Raw genomic sequence first — 22,101 nt, forward strand, 5'->3', positions numbered from 1 at the left:
GTTTCCCCTCACACTTTCAAAGTACTGTATGAACAGAGCTCCTTCAAAAAGAGGGGTGACAGACTAAAACCATAAGATTAATCAAATTGATTTCCCCTTCTTACAGTAATTTTTGAGTAGTATTAATAGACAGATGTAAGAACTTGCTGCTTCAAAGTACAGAAAGATTGAGTTTGTAAACCTGTCCTGTACTCTTTCTTTCAGCATGTTTACAGTTTTGGAAGAAGCTGTATTTTATCTTAAGAAAAAAGCAGTAATCTTCACAGTAGGTTTTAAAGCCTCTGTCCAGAGGCAGACTTAAGCTTTTGGGAACACAAAGGGCAACACTTTCCCTACTGTGACTTAACGGTACCTGATACTTCAATTAGACAGACAGGTATTCCTGTATTTAAGCTTCTTCCAGTAACTGAAGTTAAGCACTTCCAGAGCTGCAGGCTGTGGCTGCTGTTGAAATAGGAACTATTTCACACTGTCTCATCAGTGAATAAAGTGAATTCACTGTAATGGAACATATATATGCTTTATTACAGAAGCCATAACTTACCCCATCCCTTATTTTCTCTTACATCTCAATTTCATCGGCATTTGTTATTTATTTCCCCTTAGACTGAGTTGCTGGCACAGTTAAAACATGAGTCAAGTAGGCTACAGGGAATGTATTGCTTTAAAATACTGATATATGATAAGTACGGCTACTGAAAGACAAAAGGAGGCCTTTGATTGTAAACAAAAGTATATTTTTTTTCCTCCAATGAAAGGTTCAACTTTATGCAACAGCAATAGAAATGAAGATTCTGTACCACAAACTGCACTATTAAACATGTTTTCCAGTTGTTTAAAATACCCAACATCATTTTGTGTTCCATAATCTTCTCTGCCCAAAAACCTATTGGCAACTACAGTCAGATTTTTCCCACCACGAACATGACCACTTTACACTTGAGTGTATTCCTGGCTACAGATACTTACTAGCTTGTGGTTGGAGGACATCATCAAGTTAAGAGACGATAATTCACATTAGCACAGTAATTCTTAAATGAAAAAGCCAGTGTTTACAAAACAATAACACTTTTAACCCAAGCTGCGTACTACGGTATGGAAAAATGAGTTTGTTGGTCTTCTACTTAAATTGTTTAAGGAAAGCATTTAATACAGGATAGCTAAAGGAATTAAGAACCTTCAAATATTTAAATAAAGCTTGTCCTTAACTATGCTGAAAATGAATTAAAGGGCGAGGATGACTGCTACTAAAACCACTTCCTACCTAATTGTTAACGTTTATTTTAAAAATGCTTTTAAGTATTGAGGACAATGTTAAGGTGTTTTATGGATATCCAGTTCTGAGTAATTGGAAACAGATGTAAATCTGAGAAAAAACAGGTGCAGATTAAAGGCAGTACATTGGTCATGCCATATGGAATGCCAGGATCAGATGGTTTTATTTACTCAAGACTTAACAGTGACTCATAGATGCTACTATAAAAAAAATGTAGTAACACTACAGCTCACTTAAATTCCACCTCAATGCTAGCTGTTACTGTCTCACAGGCTCATTTAAGCAGTGTTCCATGATCCTGAGCAATCTAGCTTGTGTCCCGCAGTTCAGGTCTAGCTCTGGCTTATATACATCCCACAAGAGTTCAAGAGAATTTAAGGACAAGTCTGTACCCAAATCTGGAGGGACAGTAAAGAGTCAAAACTTTATCCACAGCTATCACTCGTTTCACATCTAGAGCAGATTCCTGTGCTATGCAAGTTTCCTTTTTTAACTGCTTGGTTATTTCTGCTATCAGTATTATTAAAAATTAAGTTCCCATGCAATAGCTCACTCCACAAACTCCTTACTTTTCCATGTTTGCTACAGTTTAATTTGAGTTAAATGCTTCAACTGAAGTACGATAATCTACAGTTTTTGAAATGGATGCTGATACTGCTTCTAGACCATGTACATGATTGTAAAAAATAACATCCTAATATTCTTGGCTCCCAACATGGTTTGCTGTGTGAGGATTTAAAAAGTGTTGAACTACTTAAACATTCAGGATGTAAGCATGAGGTAACAAGGTGTAAACAGAATCTGATTTAAGTCTCATATTACAACCTGTCAGTTCTAGAGTAAAATCCTAATTTTCCACAGCTTTAAAATTATTAATGTGCAAATTCTGCCGTGCCAAGGTATTAGTAAACTTCAATCTCAACAGTTCAGTTTATTCACAACAGCAGCTTGGACTTGGACACATTATTTGCAGTAGTGGTGTTTCTTCATAAAACTACTTAAGATTAAAGTCTTATGCAGGTATTTCACAAGTGAGCAATGATTTGCACAGAATTAGAAGATGTTCCATCACTTGATGTAGTGGCACAGTAAATACTTTTCATCCTGTTAAAGATCTGACAAAGTGCACAGAACAGTCAAGCATGCAAGGGTTTTGTTTCCGTAACATAGCAGTGGAACACCAGAAGTGCTTCTGGCCTCTGCCCGATCATTCAGTGGCACGTTCGTTCTTTGAGAAGCCCTATCTTAAAGGTACTGACTGAAGGGCAAGAGTTATAAGAGCAATTAATGAAATCTTGAGTAAAGAAACCTTTAAAAAATGCTGCAGATCATTTTTATCAAATGTGATAGGCCACCTCTAGTGGCAGGCATCAATGTTATCTTCTGCTGGTGGAGAAGCTAAGAGTCATTTGTATGGGAAATTTTCTTCCACAGTAAAGTTTTTAAGTTATTCAGTATTAAAGAATGCTCCATTTCCATCTGATTTGCTGTGACTTTAAGAGCAATACACAAGTACAGTTGTTTTTCTAGTTCTTCATGGATATCAGAAGGAGCACCACGAAGCAGATAGTCTTTAAGCAGCTGACAGGCTTTTGCCAAATTTGGCTGAATTACTTCTGTGGTACATCTCATTTTGTTTTGGTCACACAGAGTTCTACAGTCTGCACCATAAATACAGTCCAAATCTGATTCACACTGACGATCTTTAATCATTTCCTTCAAATGCATTTCTGGCACAATTTTTCTCATGTCCATCATTTTCAAATCATATTTATCATTATATCCCAAATTTTTGGCACTTGTATCACACATAAGAAAGTTTCCATAAGGTCCATGGAAAATATCTTCCACAAATTCTAAAAGCCCTATAGCTATTTTTGCCTTTCTTGGCCATGATGGAGTAAACCATTGGTCCATGCTTCTTCTGAAGCCAGAGGGAATGAAAAGTTCTATAATCCATGGAAGGTTGATTCCATAGAGAGAGGTATATTCAACTCTTTCAGTCACATAGAGATTCCCACAAAAACCCAGCAGCTTGGGAGTATGTTCTTTATCCTGCAACATCACCATTAACAGAAACTCATCTAGCTGCAGAAGTGCCCATGCAGATTTTGCTTCTGGCAAAGAAACTCTACCATCTTTGTTTCCATCAGCAAAAGATAGGATGAGATTAACCAGTTCTGAAAGATTTCCTTGTTCACCCAATTTTGCCTAAAAGCAACAAATGAAAAAGATTAAGTATGATTTCATCAACTGCCACCAATCCACCTGTCATTCTACCTCTTCTTACTCTCTTTCTGTGGATAGTAAGGTAGGCTATGTTATGTTACATTCTAGTTTTCATTGATTATAAACGTCATAGGACTTGCTATCAGATGCCTGAAGAGCTTGTTTTCTGTTCTGTTTTCAAAGGCACCAAGTATATGATCTTAGAGTACTAGCGTTCTTTGCATTTCAAAATGCAAACATTTAAAATTCAAATACTGTTCTTGGTCATATCAGTCTAGAAAAAATCATAGCAAGTAGCGTGTTAAATGTTCTCACAGAAAAATGTAGAATTTAAACATCTAGATCAGGTTTAGTTTTCAGATGACTAAACCTTACAAGTGTAGAGAAATTACAGTAGTGTCAAATATATTTTGGACAACTATAAAACGTACCAAGGCACACTGGGTACAAATCCCATACAATAAGTGTACTGTAAAACTTTGTTATTTGATGTAACCACCTCCATCGTATCAATACAGAGAAAGATACCATTGCTGGAATCAGAACTGTTGCATTTTCAACTACCACAAATACACACAAAGTCATATGAACTTTTCCCAGATTCTCCTGAAAACTACTCAAAACACCTGCTGCTCACCCTTTCTTAGGGAAAAAGCTACTGTAATGCATGACAACTGTCATCAGTTTTACGTAATTATGTTACATGTGTGTGCATGTGTACACATTTGCTCACTCAGTTAGAACAGCATTATTTCCATCACTGGAGACATAGGAACTGTGACAACAGCAAGAGAATTTTAAGAAATAAAACCCAAAACAGTATTGACACAGCATCAGAGTGATTACTCCATTTTATGAGAATTGTGGGGTAGCATTAAGGCAATAGAAATAAGTATCACATTAATACAACACCAAGAGAAGTGTGAGAAGCGTGGCTGGTTATTCCCATTGAGAGTCCTGCTGCTCAGTTAACATAGTAACTCTTCCAAGCATGAAACAGTTTTCAAATTGCGTTTCAGTCTTTGTACTCAGCTACAATAATCCCACAAGGAGAAAAAAAAACCCCAGAACACTAAAACTACTCAACTCCCCTGCCTCTCCCAAGTATTTTTACCATATTTTCTATACAAATACAAGTGAAATCTGTAGATATGCAAGACTCATACCAGCTTCCATCTGTTGAAAAGTAAAGAAAAGTAGTAAAAAAAAAGATTTAAAATTAAGAAAATTAGTTACTTCAAGATAAGTGCCTCTGGGAAAAAAAAAAATTTGTGCTGGTTATTTTTCTAACATGCACTTGAACAAGGTTCATAGAATAGGGCATTCTCGCCAGCTGCAGGAAAATAAGCCTTTCTGTTAAAATAGAATAAATATATATAAATAAGTATACTTACTTTGAAAAGACTATATACCATTTCTTTGAATTTCTCAACAGTGGTTCCTCTTGTTGGTTTATCAAACAGGACTATTTCCTTCCTTGGTTCTGGGTCAGTACCAAAATCCAGTCTAGCAGCTTCTTCCATATGGCATTTTATAACACCTTGCAGATTTCCCCAGATTCCTAAATACATCTATGCAGGAAAAGAGGGAAAAAGGTAAAATACACTGTAGAAGTCCATCACCTAAAGACCACCTGTACTCCAACCACTGTTTCAGGTGTCAAGCAACAACACAGATTAGAAAATGGAGTCCTGTGCAGAGCACATTCAAACAACGGCAACTTCAAATGCACTACTGCAGCTGCTCAGGAGACACTAGTTTGTCAAAATACAACAGACAGCTTGATAAATATTATATTGACATTACTGCTGCCTTTGCACAGGTTGTTAAGAGCTGCTGCTTCTATTTGAGAAGGAGGATAGCAGAGTAGTGTGCTATACAAAACTATAGTTATTCTACCAAACCATGGAAGGATCCAGTGTAATTATGTATTTTTTATATATAAATGTTTCCAAAATATATGTATTCTAAAATAACAATATACTCCCTACATCCAGGAATAATATATATAAATAAACCTGTATGTAATATTATATAGGTATCTATTGTATATAGTATACTATTAAAGATATATACAATACCTATGTATTTTATATATAGATACATTATATACACACACATAAACATGCTCTGTATGTCACAGCAAACAGAGTTTGAAATAATCTGTATTAAATAGACACAGTTTGCTGACACTAAGGTCTACTTGATGTTCCAGACCAGGGGTCCTCAAACTTTTTAAACAGGGGGCCGGGCATGGATGCAGTGGCAGGCAGTCATCTGCGGCTGCTTGGTTTCCCCCCCAGCCCCCGGCGGGGAGAGGGGGGAGATGGGGGGGGGGGGGGGGGCAGGGGGGGTCTGTAAATACCGGGGGCCAGATTGAGGACCCTGGGGGGCCATATCCGGCCCACAGGCTGTAGTTTGAGGACCCCTGTTCCAGGCAATGAATTTCAGTGGGAAATACAAAACCAGAAAGTTTGGATGAGTAAAGCCATACCTGGCTGTTGGGCTTTGTTGACAAACATTTTCCAAAATACAATGTTTCCTTAGCACAAAGACTGCTACATGCTGACCCATCAATAATTCCAGTCTTGTATTTATCACACTGAAACAAACAGGGAGAAAAATATTTAACAAATTGCCCAAGAAAGAATGAAATAACTATAGCTCTCCCAACACCTGACTGTTAAGAAAACAATTTTAATAACCCTACACCAAAACAATGTTAAGAAACATAACTGGTTTTATCTGTAATTAAAAATGTAATCTAACTTCAATGTGATGGAATATCAGAATCTGATTAATTTACATGTGGTGCTGACTGAATTGGCTGTGGAATTAGTCAAGACAAACACTTAAGAAAGCTATGCTATATATACTTACTATTATTTTCCTACAGTCATGTCCTCTGCATAGTTCTGTGTAGGTGGAATACTGAACATAGGTAACCCAGCTGCCAATAAATACTACTAACCAAGAGATGAAGAGATACTTCATCCGCATATATGAGAAACGTACCTAGAGGACACAAAGAGAAAATATTCTTTGTAATTCATGCAGCAGTAATCAGAATGATAGAAACAAACATGATTTACTATTTAACTTTTAAGAATTTGACTTCCATAGTGATAAAACAAGCAGACTGCATTACAAGGAACCTTCACTTCCTTCAGTGAGAAAAACCGATAGGGGAGGTCAGTTTGACTTATGTAGGTGGAAGGAAAATTAAGATATAAATAAACAGAAGAAATGGTGACAGAACCTCATAGGGCAAGCTAGACTGCAAGAATCAATTTGATCAAAATCATAAACTGCCAGAGCTCAACTGCTTGCATTTTTCTCTAAGACCAGTTATTTGTGTTCCACTCCCAGTAAACCAAATCCAACAGACCAGGCATCTGGTCAAAAAAATAATCTGTGTTAACGTATAAATATGCAAGATAGATACACAGTGAGCTGGGAGGGTATCAGGGACAGGTTCCATGTGCTTGAGTCTCCCTCTTCTTCCTTGAAATGACATCATTTAATGAGGCAAGTAAAATTCCTCTGCACCAGCCTCACCTTCAGTGGCATTTCCATAACTGTATACAAGACTTCCCTGTTGTTTATGTGGCCTCAAATTTACATTTTTCACTAGGAAGAGAAGAAAAAAGTATCTATAAATCAAGAACTGAGGGAGAGTTAAGCGCCTTATAAGGGAGGAGGCACGTTTTTATCTTTTTCTTCCCAATCCCTGCCCCCAGAGTCTGGTGTGCTAATGGTTTGATTTTGATACTTACATCAGTATTAGAAAAAAATTAGAAAGTCATTATCAGCTTAGCAACAGGATATAAGGAAAGTGCATGAGACCAGCTATATTGGGTCAGTATGAGATCCTAGATGCCATCAAAGGGTGAAAACCAATAATATATATCCCAAATGTGTTCCCATTTTCCTCTAGAAGAACTTGCTAAGCCAGATGTGATTTTCTATATTTGGTAAATCACAAATCATTTAACTTCCATGAACTTAACCAAACTACCACATAAACTTCTAGCATCCACAACACCCTTTAGCAATTAATTTCACAGGTCTACTATCCACTGTACCGAGGTCAGGGACTGGACTTCCTTTTGCTTAAATCTGGTTCATATTAGCTCTGTTTGAGATCCCCTAGTTCACATATTGGAAGAGATGAGTTACCGGTTTCTGTCCACTCTCTCCCAATCTGTCATGATTTTGTAAGCCTCCATCACATGTCTCCCTGCCACATCATCTCTTTTCCAGATTGACAGGTCCTAACTTAGCTGTTCCTCATAAAGCAACCATTCCCTATATTTGGAAAAGGTTCCAAGTAAGGTAGCAACAATGAGCAGTTTTGCTGCCACATACATACATACCAGGTTAACCCATCTCACACATACTAATTTCAGATGGCTTCATCTGCATGGGAGAAAAAGCACTGGAATAGTTCCAAATTACTACAATTTGATAGTAATTTGTAAATGTGGCTTCAGCTTTTAAGTACTTTATGTTTTAGAAAGAAATAATATTACTAAAGAAAACAATCTCCAACAGATATAGGAAGATCATTAAAGATGCATTTCCCTTTCTAAATACATAATTCATTTTTAAGGAAAGTAAGATCAAAGAAACAGTTTAAATCAGTTGAATGGTAGCTTGGTTTATCACCTCTTACAAGAGCTGACTATTTGAAATATTAACAGAAGTAGTATAAACCCTAGGTATAGGAGTCCTACTCCTATAGAATCCAGAGTTCTGACTCTTCCATCTTAACTCATCTAGTGATTCAGGGTGTAGTTTCGCACAGGCACTCACTCCATCCAAAGACAAAAGAGGGAGTGTATCTTGACCCCATACAATTCTGTAGGGAACATCAAATGCCAAAGAGAAGCAGGAATGCGAGAAACAGCACAGAAAAACTGCTAGGAAAGATGATGCTATATGGCTCAGCCCTTGATTTTATATCCTATTACCATTCCACCTTATAACCTAACAATTTTCAAAAATCAATAGGTAATCGTGAATCAAGGAGAAGGTGCATGCAAGGTGTTTTAACACTTGCAAATGTAAAAAAGCAATCCCAAAGTCCACGTAGCTCATTCTAAGAGAAAGATTGAGAGCCTTTTGGCTGTATTTTGAGAGAAGTGGGTAGACACCCCTTATGCCCAAATGACCCTACAATACAATGCTGCCAAAGTCAAAGGCCTCAGTCCAAGGAAATCTTAATCCTTGACCCCTCACATACCCCCCATCACACACTCCTCCCAACAAAAGCACCAAAAAGCCCAAACTGAATAATGCAGGAAGGTAACCCAACAAGTTCCACAGAAAAGCAGAAGCATGTTGGCATGGCCTTTGAACAGTTCTAGCATAAATATTTCTCATGATGCTCTACATCCTTTCAAAACATGCAAGTACCATGAAATTCCACATCAAAGTAAGTGTTTGTGGTTCCAAGATGCTAATGAATACATTTCCACAATATCTGCACCAATTCAAATTTAAATACAAAATAGGTGAACACTTGTCCTTAGGACAAGTGGAAGCAGACCAGCTCTCCCAAGGCCTCACAGGTAATGACTCATACCTAAATCTAGATCTCAAAAGTCACAGTCCACTGCTCTAACCACAATTTCTCTCTTTCTACAGTAGAACAAGGGTTTTAATATTGTCTTTATGCGATCTACTGAAGCTTGTTCAAATCTGCACACTCTTCACCTTGCTTGGAACAAGAATTCAAAGCTTCACTGAAAAATTAGGAACATCACTAAAACATATTTGGGAACAATCTTAAACTTCAGACATCTTATGGAAGTAAATTACATTTGCAACATGCTTGTATACAAGTCTAACACAAGAGGTCTGACTTGTAAGTGGATGTTTTCTTTCCATAGGATCATATACACACACTTGCCTACTTTATCATCTCAAACCTTTCCTTGTGTCAAGACCAGTTACTCTGCCTTTGAGTAAATATTGTAGTTACAGCCCAGCATTTGGAGATTCAAGAAAGTAATTTCTATTTTCTTTAATATACTAAGCCATAATTTTCTGTATTTCAGCTGAAATAACACAAGATTATATGGTCATACAGCCAGAGGAACTTTACTGATAAGTAAATATTTACAGACCAGCCCTCATTAGTGTTACATTCTGAATTTTTCTGCTTTTGAAAAATCAGAACTGAAACAGACCAATTGCATCTTTGGACTTGCTTACACTGCAATTTCACCATACAAATTGTTCAGTACAGTACAAATTGCCTGGCCCTTGCTTCTTTGCATCTCTATATTGAAGCCCATTTTTATTGTAATGACACTCAAAGAACAGTTTGTGAGATGAAATCAGGAAGTTGACCTGATTCACAGCACAAGTCTGCAAACAGTTGTGTCAGCACAACTGCAAGATAGCACACCTTGGCAAAACCACAAGAAATATTCTAAAGTAATTTTGCCAACAACATTTTAAACCTATTTGCCTTATTTTTAAGTTTTGTTCCTCCACTGTCGGTGCTGCAAGTGAAAACAGTTTAAAGATGACCACATACTGCAAGCAATTTTTTTTTTAACCATTCATGTTTTAAATGGCTGAAGAGAGCAAAATGAATATTCCTTTCCATAACATATATAGCATATTCATGTACCAAAAAGTCACTTGAAAACTAAATCATTGTACCCACCCACAGTAAATGATGCCAATAGAATCCCTGGTCTTCTCTAAACATCCATAAACAAGACTAAATACAAAAAATTTATCATTAAATAATGTAAAAGATTTGTTTATGCTGTCTAAGAAGTACTATCAGAATTCTGAAAGGCTGCTTGTGGTAGTGTAGACGTCTAATACTTTAATGAAACTACACATCTTCAATATAAATACAGGTTAAGAGGAACATGGAATACAAATATCCAAACCCACACTTTCTGGGGAAAAAACCAATCCAAAAAACAACTTTCAAAGATTTGAGCCACTTCAACAAATGAAGTTCTTGAGTACCCTCTTACTTATATGTGATTAGAGAAGGAAAGGTAGGAGTGCTGTACAGGAACATAGATTGTCATGCTAGACTACAACAATGGTCCATCAATAAAGATGCTTTGAAGAAAATCGTAAAAAAAAAAAAAAAGGCATCCTATAAAGCAATTACCAATGCAAATTTAGAAACCAAACAATCAAATATTTCCTCACAAGTTGTTGTTTCAGATCATGTTTTCTTCAAAATAAAAAACTTACTTGGCTTCTTGTGACTGAAAGCCCATCATATGCTGCATCACTATTTCACTGCTAGAAGCCTCTGACAGACACACCTAGGACAAGTGAACTTTCTGTAACCCATAGCTTGAAATGCTTCATACCTTTGGTTGCTCCAAATGAGGGCTGAGGTTAACAAGGGCCATGTTAAACAGAAAAAAAATCTATTTCTTTAACTGATCTATGTTTAAGCAGAGGATTTCTGTCTCCAGGACAGCTAGCTCCTCAACTGATTAAAAATTTCAAACTGTTTTTCAGTTTTTATGAAACTAAGCAAAGGTTTTATTGTGAACAATCAAGAACTGAGCTGAGAAAAATTAAATGGAGAACCTGATACTGCTTCAGAGTGAACTCTCAGCCACGACCTGTAAGCTTTGAAAGCTTATGTAGGGAGACCTGGGAGGGGAGGAAGTGGTTCCAAAAAATGGCAACAGGATGAACAATATTACCTAGCTTCAAAATGGAGGGAAAACACAGAACTGTAGCAGATGTAAATAAATCAGCTTTTTTAACAAGAAAACCTACAATAATTTATGAATACTTATAAAAATATTACAAACAACCAGCATGCATTACAGCCTTTCCTCTTGGAAGAAATAATCCAAGAAAGGTTAGTTTCAAAACACCCAAAGGTGATTCCAATCCATGCAGCTGCAGTCCTGCCATGTGTTTCAGCTATGCATCCCTAATCCTTCACTCCTTCAAACACACTCATTTGACTTGATCTTCAAACTACCTAGTTAAAAAAAAACAAAACCAAAACAGACAGATACTACCAACTGCTTTTTTTTTTTCTGCTGATAAATCTTGACCAAATAGTTCCTTCAATCAGTTCCTCTTTCATGATATTTTATTGAGAGTGTTGTAAGGCAGAAGTAATCTCTGCTATTTTCCTCAGAAGCACAAAGACCTTAGCTGGAGTAACATGTAATTTCCTCTAAAGTATGGTATCCACAATATGGATATAAACTGGATGGAGTACAAAAGGAGACCAACAATAACACTGTGTGGTTTGCAGCACATTTAGAAACAGCTTAGAAAAACGTATGAGTAAGCTGTGGGTAGGGAGGACAGAACAACCAAAAAACCCAAACTGACAGCAAGGGGCTGGGTAGCATAAAAAAAAAAAAAAAAAACCAAAACACAACCAACCACACACACCATACATAAGCCTTTCCCACTGAAAGAACACTACTAAAAAAAATTACAGAATTGCAAGACTTTTAGTGTAATTTCTTGGCTTAAAAAAAAAAAAAAAAAAGAGACAAAATATAACATCTACATGCTTACAATATGAAGAATCACAAACTTTCTTGCAAACTACACTACTTAGACTGATGGAAAGCAGTAGAAGTCATCCTACATGTGAACCAGCAATAAGTGAGAACTGATACTTCACCATTGGTTCAGAAATACTTCCCCCAACCCCCTCCAGAAGAGAACTGAAATCTTAGTTCAAGCTCAGGTGGACTCAGTCTCATCTATTCTTTCTTCCAGACCGTTTTCTGCGTTTAGTGATTTACAATTTTCACTTACTAGTTTCTTCTTTCCAGTACGCATCTCAAACTCTTTGCATAGGCAGTCTTAGTATCCCCCTCTTGAATCACTCATTACCTGCTATCCTTGTTCTTCCAGTTATTTCCAGTCTATTTCCATCTGATTCTGCAACACTGGCCTCAGTTTCAATCTTCTACCACTGTCTGTCTTCCATTCTCAAGTAAGTTTCCAGCACTACTCAGTGTCTCATCTACTTCAGTTTCCCCAGCACCACTTCCCTGCTTCAGAATCCTTGTCCTGAACACACAAAATGCACTTATCACCCACAAGCATCCTTCTTTCACAACTCTGGGAAGTCAGCAGAGGTGGTATAGCAAAGCAGTAGGAGAACGTCTCTCTCCCTGTTCTCACTTCCAGAACCAAAGGAAAGCTGTAAGCAGAGCAGACTGATTCTTTGCATAGTTTAGTTCTTACACCCACACTACACAAAACAAAACGAGATTTACTCTTCCCCAGCAGATCTGTCCCAGGAAGACCAGGTTACCAGCCCTGAGACAGCCCTCCAGCAGAGGTCTCCTGAAACACAGTTTTGAACTGAGAGGTGACCCAAACCAGTAGATAAAAACATTCTACAGGACTGAGGGATCACCTGATCTGCATCAGTTGTGAGCATACAACCATATTTTTCTCAGTCCATCTAGAGAACACAATGGGCTTTTTCTTTGTTCTGTTCATGCTTTCTGCTAGTTGAAGAACAGATGATACCTACTACTTTTAGCACTTAAAAATAAGAGCTACTATAGTACAGTCATGCAGGTTCTATGTCTTCTGTAATAATTTACTTATTTGTTCTTATACTACCTAAAAACTCACCGTTTCATAACTTAATTTTTTTTTTTGCTGATTTCAACATAGTAATAATGCCAATAAGTGCTCTATAGTATAGTTCCTGAGATTATCTAACTAGGTGAGTCATTCATCTATTTTTACTGTGACCAAACATTTCGGTAACTAGATACAGCATCAAACAGAAAGAATGACCTTCTTTGCCTGTGCAAGCACAATGAAAGACAGCAGCATCTGAAAAGAGGTACAAAAATATTTTTATTTAAAATATGGTACTTAAAGAAAATCAGATCATATTCAATTATTATGACTATGCAATGAAGACATGTTCATTAGGTTTTTGTACTCATCTTTTTGTCAGGAATGACTTCCCATCAACCGAGCAAATGTTATTGCCACTCCCTTGCCCAAATCCTGTCAAAGGTTACCACCACATAGCAGAGTCTGCAGAACCAAAACCAGTTAAATATACTCTGAGAATCATCTTCATGAAAAAACATTTTCACTGGAAGCTTTCTGTAGTCAAACAAATAAAGGGCTGGAGTAACTAAGGTATAGGCGCATGCTCGCTCTGCCACTCCAGCTGTATGTATAGCATGGGGTCAGAGGAGCATCTTGGACTTTGCCAGCAAAACTCCACAGAGCTCAGCTTTCAGGCCTCTTGCTGACTAAGTACAATTAAGATGTGCCAGGCTGAAATGCAAATGGCTGCATCGGCAAGGACTGACTGAAACCATCCTTAACTTCTTGCATGCACAGCCACAGAGCCAACATGAAATTTTATTTTCCGTCTAACTAAATGCCACCAGTGTAGCGTTGTGAACTTAATCTCAGACAAAGTTTCACCATGCATTTCATAAAATATATGAATCCCAAACACAACCATCACACTCACATAATCCTCCAGCAACAAAACTCTCAAGCATCCAGTCTGAAAAGGATGTGTTTTTAAACAGCTTATGGTATTCTACCTAAATTTGCTGCCAGAAAAAAAAAAAAAAAAAAAAAGGGGGGGGGGGGGATATTTTGGAGTTTCAGGTAAGTGCTCTTCCTTCCCACCCAACCTCCCACATTCCTTACTCATCCTAGAGCTACTGAGATGCTCTATATAGAGCAAGAAAGAATGGTAGTCTGCTATCCTCCATCCAGCACTTGACCTACAGCAGCTGGAAAACCTGACAGATGACATTCCTACATATAAAAGCTTTCTCCAGAAATGTGTTGAGGTTTTGTTTTTTTAAGTAAACAGCACTGTAGTACAAGCACCACAATTTAAGAATTCGGTAGCAAAGCTGGGTGCTTTATCATCTCATGTACTTTAATTTTCAAGTGTCTTTCATTTATGAAGTTTAATTATGTTTCTTCAAAATTAGCTTTTTTGAATCCTACCAGAAGCCTTCTCGTATCTTGACATACGCCCTGCATATTCTTGAAGGAAACACTTTCTCTGTAAGTCTCATTCTTCGGGTAAGTTTAGGTACTATTTCTTTCAGAAAGTAAGTAACAGTACCAGTTAAAAATAAGCTAAAGAAAGTTTCCTATGTTAGCAGCATAATTTATCTAAAACATTTAAGTTCATGGCTTTCTCCTTTAAGCCACAAAAGGGCAGGCTACAGCACAAGGGCAGGATCAACGATGCAGATCTTGGCAGGGGGGTGAGTTGGTGAGGACCAAGTTAACACAAAGTGTATTCAGTTACAGCATTTCCTACTTTTTTCCCTCTTCAAGGCTGCTAACTATAAACTAACCGCATCCACAATACCTATTCTTGCAATGTAAAAGAACCGACCTTACATCTCAACAATACTAAAATCCTCTGCCAAATGCGTGCGTGAACGTCAATACTTACAATCATACTCATAAAGGTTCAATGTTAGATTTACTTAGCTTCTTTGGGGCAGGGTATAGGGGATGTATTCATATGGTCCGAGCCCCAGTTTACCCCATATTGCACTCTGCGTAGCATTCCAAGTATTTCCTTTACGTTCTATTATACAAGTGTGGAGACAAGGAACGTAAGGGGAAATAATTTTTTTTGCTATAAAATGGATACTGCCCCCCCAAAAGTAATCAAATCAACACAGGAGCTATAGCAAGACACCTCCTTTCTTCTGATAAGCACCAAGCCTTCTGGCAAGTTCAAGTGCTTTCTCTTACATGCAATTTTCAGTTTTATTTCTCCAAAGAGAAGTACATTTGCCAGAAACGATCATAATTTGAAATACATGCCACATTTGGATACCAAACACAATGCATAAAAACAATCCATGACAAAATTTGCATCAGTACAGTTTCTCAGTATGTTTACTTCAACATACTAGCATGTCTTCCAGGGCTTTCTAGCTCACAGAAGCCAAATCTGGATCTATAACTCCATCACACACACTTTCAGAGATTTAAATTAACGCAAGAACTTCTTTTATTATACGAAATTCTACCCACAAACAAGGAAGGATACCAAATATAATGACAGGGAATTTTCAGTGATTCAAGCAACAACTATGTGATACAGGAGCTCATAAAACTTAAAAAAAAGACCCACAGGTTGCAGATTATTATGAGCAAGCAACCACAAAGAGGACACAAACGTCATTTACAGATACTAAGTGCAAATACATGAAGGATCATTGTTCCACAGCTGCAGCCAGTCTGGAAAAAATAACTGCAGAGAACAGGATGCTTGGGGCAGAGTTTGAATAAGAAAGGTAAAAAGAGTATTTACTTTTTTTTCCATTTGATTTTTGGTTTTAGAAGTGACTCCTTCATAACTATTTAATTACCTAGTCATTAGTAAAATATTGCAGAACACCTAGAAAGACAACTAAAAATTATTTCGTCACATCCTCATTTCTACAGACCATTCTGACAATGATCTTCCTAAAGCCTGCCACAAGACTTCCTCTACAAAATGTCTTCTATTAATACGATTACTGAACTTATTTCTAATAAATTAACTTTCTTCAGTATTTCCCCCCACTTACACAAGAGGAAGCTCCTATGAATCAGGAATTATAGCAAATAAGTGCTAATGATTACTTTTCATCAATTTGAAAGATAAGATACAATGATTTCCTTTAGAGACAGGCTGGGGGTTGGATGGTTGTGTGCTTTTTTGTTGGCTTTGGGTTTTTGGTTTATTTTTTTGTTTTAAATATTTTTAATAACCCTAATATTGTAGAACATAAATAATAGCACACAATACTACTGGTAGAATCTGAGAAAGATCAATAGAAATAAATCTGACAATTTTAGACAAAGCTGTTTCATGTGTAAAAACTGCTTGGGAACCCAAGCTTCTGGTATGACAAACCTTAATTCCTCAAAGTTTCTTGCTGACTCCTTCCATGAACCTTTAAAATACTAAACTCTAAACCAAAGTTCTATTTAATGCAAGTTTGCACTAAACTCATGCCGTCTGATATAATCTCAGATACTAGCAGTGGTCTGCAGGCCTCAGGACCACTGCAGAGTATTGACCATATTCATAGTACAGGATAGAATACTGTATATATGGATTTATCCAAATTTGTCCTCCTTCTCAGGCAGAAAGAGGATATGTTTTGGACAGAAAATCCTCCCTAAATGCCATCTGACTACATCATATACTTGGCAGGAAGTCCCGGAGAAGCTAGATTTATTTTGGGCTCAGCACTGTGCCAAAGCAGTCGCGTAGCTTTTGACTTGCAAAAGACTTAGGTCCTGCCAGTTCAGAACACTGACATGAACATACATCTCCTTACACAAGACCACAAGGTTCAACTCTTTTTGTTTCACAGGGAATTACTTTTCTAATAAGGACTTCCTTATCACATTTAACAAAAGGCCCAATCATTATTCTGTTTCTTCCCATATATTCCCCCTCTCAGATTTCTGTTTCCTCCCCAGAATCAGTCTGGGAGCACGGAGACACTTGGTCCACTTCATCTGGAAGTGCCAGAACTGGTGTGCACATGCTGTACCAACATAGCTGGGACATGGATCTACTGAGCCTGGTTAGGTCACATGTGCTCAAGCACCCTGCATACAGCAGACTTATTGCACATATGCTATGCAGATCATTTGAACACATTTCTGAGCAAGAAGTCCAAGACAGAGATTAGGGAGCAATACATACAGAAAGACTTCATTTAGAGTAGTGACAAACTGCTAGAAAACTATTAACAACAACATATTCAGGACAACAGAAGGACTGAAAGTTCCAAAATTATCAAAAAACGAAGAAAGTGTTCAAAACCAGGAAACACATTTCTCATTTCCGCTCCACTCTCCCATCAAGACTTTTAAGTATAAGCCAGGGAATGCAAGAATGAAGGAAAGCACTTGTAATGCTTAAAATGATATTGCAGTTGACTTCTTCCATCACTTGTATATTCTACTAAGCCATGTGCATTGAATAATAATTAGATATTCATCCCCCTGAAACAGAACTGGAAAACCACTTCTGGCAAAACCTAAGCCTGGATGCACTCCAAAGCATATGGAGAGTAATGGATCAAAATGCAACATAACTTGCCAGTTTTTTAAGTGTACTTTTTACTTAAAACATTTTTACAGTTAAAGAGTATGAAAGCATTTCTTTGTTTAATAGTACAGAGAGCTTAATTCCACAAAGTATTCCACATAACCATAGCACATTAATCTTCTCCAAATCAGAGTTGCTAACTCCATTTGTTTTACATAACAGCAATAGGACAGAACAGATTAAAAATTGTAGGCTGATCACATTAGAAATCCTATTTTGTTCTCTGTTCAGGCTGGTTCACAGATCATAAAATGCATTTCAGGTAGGCTGACATGATGTCTGAGAACATTAGCCCACGCTGTCTGGATGTCATGTACTGGACACATTCACATCTTTAAGAGCAGACAGTGCATGCTTAAGACTATGCTAGTGCCTTTAATTATTTATATCCTGAGTAAACAGAATTGGAGATATCTTTCAAAATAAAGATAACTACCAACACTGTGGACAGCACGTTTCTTTTAAGGAAAGGTTAAGCATAAAAAGGATTAAAATCTTAGAGGAAAGAGATGACATAGGAAATTTCTTTCTGTAGGGCTTTGAAATCTGTTTATTCTTTGGCCCTTCAAATGCAGTCTCTTGTATATTACCAAAGTAATTTCCAAGGGGTCTGTAAACTTGGTCCAGAATTTCTAGAGGCCAGAAAACTTTCAAGCATGCAAGTGTTCTTTACATTATTATTATAATGAGCAATCCTGCTGGGTCACCCTCACGATACAATTGCTATACTCCAAGAACAATGTCTGCCACATTTGGGACACTAACTGTTCCTTGTAAAACATAAAATCCCAACAGTGTTAGTCACCCAACTGTAAAATCCTATAAGTACAATTAGATTTTTTGTGTGTGTGTGCTTTTAGTAGCATTTAAAAGTTTGTCAGGTTTGATTTTTTTTTTCTTGTTTTACTATTATTACATGATTTGCAGTCTAAACAATGGGAAAATTTTGTATTTCAGAGTTAATGTTTTGTGGCAAAACTTTAATGTTGACTCTGTGGGTCCCTAACCACTGGTTTTTGGGCTGAGGTAAGACACCCAAGTGTTCATCCTGCTCCTTTTACATGAGCTCATACTTGATAGCACATCCTTCTTAGCCAGAAAGTTTATATTGATTACCTACAGATCTAGCATTCTGCATAAAAGCTAAAGAACATGTGAAATAATAATAGAACATTTGCCATAGAGTATAAGTTGCAAACCAACTCATAGCATCCTGCTCCTATTACAGAAGGAAAACTAGAGCAGGTATTAAGTTCTGTCTTGCAGAACCCGATGTTCTATCAGCTCACTTCACAACACAGTTTTCAAAAGTCTAACACCTGCCAACAAAATTTGGAAGTCACTCAGCAACACCTTCCATTGTACAACCATCTTCCCTGATGTGCTACTTGAAATACTGTTGATAATACTACACAGATCTTTCCATCTTGCTTGTAGCTACATCTCAGTGAGTTGAAGTCTAGCATTTACTTAGAGAGCATTGGCTTCTTTGGAAACACATCTCAATAAAGCCCTCAGCGATTAGTATAGTTAAACCATGACTACATTTGTCATGTACCAACAGCAACATACACTGACAAGAAGAGCCAATATATTGACAGCTTGCTGCCATTCTATGGCTGCATCAAATATCAACATACATCCACTGTCTAACACTGAAAAATATGCTCACAGAGCCACTATCAGATCTCCTAAAACAAATCTGTAAAATATTCAAACACAGCTTCCAGTTTAAGAAAGCACAACCAAAAATAGCACAATAAAAAAAAAAAATTTAAAATCTGCAATAAAAAAAATTATTTGGTTTTTCTAATAAAATATTTTGCTGTCTTGCTGTTTCTCATAAGATTTTAAAATGACATATTTTGCTTGAAAGGCCTTGAAGTAAATTTTGAGAAAAAGAATGAAGAAAAATGTTATCAGGCATCACATATAATGATCAGAGAGACACTTGATTATCAAGGCAAAGGAGGCAAACAATCTGGAAAATCCTAATTTGAAAGGCAGCATGTAGATTATGAATTCATTTTTATTTGTATCACAGGCTTTCTCCTATGGGATTCCAAATACTGTACAAGCATCTGCTTGAGTAAATAGATCAAAAGTAATCCTTTCTAGATTAAAAGTCAAGTGATACCGACCCAGATTTGCAGATACTAGAACACCCACCTCCAAAACTAAAAAGGGTAAGATTATATCCATATATGTACACTTCTCCTTAGATTTTACATCTCATTTCAGGCACTTCTAAAAAGAGAATAAGATTGGGAAAGTTCCAAACGATGAGGAATTAAAACAGTTGAGACTTCAAAATGCACGAGGACAAAGTTTACATGTTTTAATCCGGTGATCACAAAGCATTTTATAAGATAGCAACAGATGATGAACATGTAAGTAGCATATGTAAGAACAGTAAATGTATTTATCCCCTCCACCTCAACAAATGCTCGTTTTAGTTAAAATATCATGTAACACATTAAAAGGAATCCCAGAGAATAACCCTCAATGTACCATAAGGTTGCAACTGAGTAACATTTCATAGTCGAACTTCCTGCTACATGTTAGCTACAGCACTTGCAACCAAAACGTTCTCACACTGATAGCTTAAGTAATACAAACGCATACCTGTATATGTAAATACAAAGTGTGTCTATGAGCGCATACATAAATGCATAGGGCAGCTAACTATTGGACAGGAAAAGAAAAGTGCCAGACAAAAATTCTTTTAGGACACGTGAAAAAATGAGTCTACTCGTGCAAGCTGTAGTCCATCCTCTGATGGGATCGACGTCTACAGCACCGGCGACAGGTGTAAAGGAGGGACACGGGGAGGAAAACATGAGGGATCCTCCGGGCCCTGGCAAAGCCGCGGGAGTAACTGCCCAGCTGGAAATTCCCAGGGAGCCCGAGGGAGGCGAGGGAGCCGGCGGCCGGGCTGCTCCCGCCTAACAGGTCCCGCCAGCGGGCAACGCCGGCCGCTCGGGGAGGGCGCCCCGCGGAGCTCGCTGCACCCCGCAGGCGGCAAGAGGCCCGGTCCGGCCGGCGGGAGGAGCCGCAACAGGCACCGCGGCCCCCCCAGGCCGCCCGCCACCTGCTCCCGTGCCCCGCCGCCAAGGGGCCCGCCGGCCGCGGCCAGCGCCTCAGACCCGGCGCCGCGACCTCCCGCCGGCCGAGCCGCCGAGCAGCAGCGCGGCGCAGCCGAGCCCCGTCCGCCACCAGGCGCCGGCGGGAAGGAACGACGGCCGCGCCCGCGCCGGGCCGGGGGAAGCGGCGAGCCCTGCGGGGGGCGCCCGCTCCAGAGGTAACTTTGCAGGAGGGGAGAGCGCGGAGGGCAGGGTGTGTTGGCACCGGCCTGCCCGGGCCGACCCGCCCGCCGCGGGGGACGGCTCGCTGCCGGCCTACCTGCGCGTAGTGGGGTTTCCTGAGCCAGGCCCCCGGGAAGAGCCGCCTCGCCATGGCAATCACACATCCCCGCAGCGGGCGGCGATCGGAGGCGGAGCGGCGAGGAGCGCTTCCCCGCCTGCCGCTGCCGCCGGCTCGGCTCGGCGCGGCACACGCACGGCGGCGACGGCGGCGAGGGGAGAGGGAGCGAGCGCGGCAGCCGCCCTCTCTCAAGCACCGGCGGCCGCCGAGCGACAGCAGCTGTCAGCGGGCATAAAGGGCGGGCAGCACCGCCGCCACAGGAGCCCGCCCGCGCCGCCACCCGCTGCCTACAGGGGCGGCCGGCAGCAGCTGTGAGGGGGCGGGGCGAGCAGAGGCACCGCCCCTCTCCCCTCGGCCGCGTCCCGCCGGCGGGGCTGGCCCCGGCCCTGCCGCCGCCGTGAGGGGCGGGAGCGGGGCTCGTCCACCCGGGAGCCACCTACGGGTCCCCCCTCGGTGCTTATGTCCGCTAGAGAGTGCTCGGGCCCTGTCTGGGGACAATTATGAAGAAGTCCGTTCATAAATAACGTGTCTCAGTGATTGCAAACAGGTTCCTATCGTTTACTGGACAGGGTATTAAAACCAGCTGTGGGCCTGTTATAGTCTAAACAAAAAAACAACAGTATTTTCTCCGAAATAAGGAGGGAGCATTTGCATGGGCCCATATTAACACAGATTAGGGGCATCTGTCGCATAAAGCAGGGGAAAGTGGCCAGTTGCTCCTTCACCAGGGGATCTCTCAATGCTTCGCACGCAGTGAGAAGTTCCAGTCCAACTGCAATTAGTGGGAACACTTCAAGTATAATCACCCTTCCTTACGTAAAGTTTGGGTTTTGTTCTGCTTTCCTGTGTTTATGACTTGATCGCGACTTCTTTTAAGGCAACGTGTTCAGCAGAGCCAGTCTGCCCTGGTTTCGGCTGGGAGACTCATGTTCGTGGGATTTTGGGCTGTGAGACTGGGCAAAAGGATCATGCCATGGTGTGGGGATAAAAATAATGAGGAGATAAATGTAGCATGTTATGGCTTTTGGTGTTCAGTATGCTTACCAAAGAAGGCTGC

General features: G+C 39.3%; 1 protein-coding gene across 3 annotated transcripts; it reads right to left on the reverse strand.

Moving 5' to 3' along the window:
• Nucleotides 1-715: 715 nt before the first annotated feature.
• On the reverse strand, nt 716-21,385 carry DIPK1A (divergent protein kinase domain 1A). Of its 3 annotated transcripts, none has more exons than XM_037403757.1 (5): nt 21,024-21,385; nt 6,477-6,520; nt 6,000-6,107; nt 4,900-5,076; nt 716-3,487 (listed from the first exon to the last, which is right to left on the reverse strand). In XM_037403757.1, the coding sequence occupies exons 1-5, from the start codon at nt 21,088-21,090 to the stop codon at nt 2,675-2,677; spliced, it is 1,209 nt and encodes a 402-aa protein (XP_037259654.1). In that variant the 5' UTR covers nt 21,091-21,385; the 3' UTR covers nt 716-2,674. The 3 variants fall into 3 exon arrangements, with proteins under 3 accessions (XP_037259654.1, XP_037259652.1, XP_037259653.1); XM_037403755.1 differs by having other exon boundaries at nt 6,386-6,520; nt 21,024-21,359; XM_037403756.1 differs by lacking the exon at nt 21,024-21,385 and adding an exon at nt 7,064-7,143 and having other exon boundaries at nt 6,386-6,520.
• Nucleotides 21,386-22,101: the final 716 nt, after the last annotated feature.

Source organism: Falco rusticolus, chromosome 11 (assembly GCF_015220075.1).
Source record: "Falco rusticolus isolate bFalRus1 chromosome 11, bFalRus1.pri, whole genome shotgun sequence".
In the NCBI taxonomy this organism is placed as follows: Eukaryota; Metazoa; Chordata; class Aves; order Falconiformes; family Falconidae; genus Falco; species Falco rusticolus.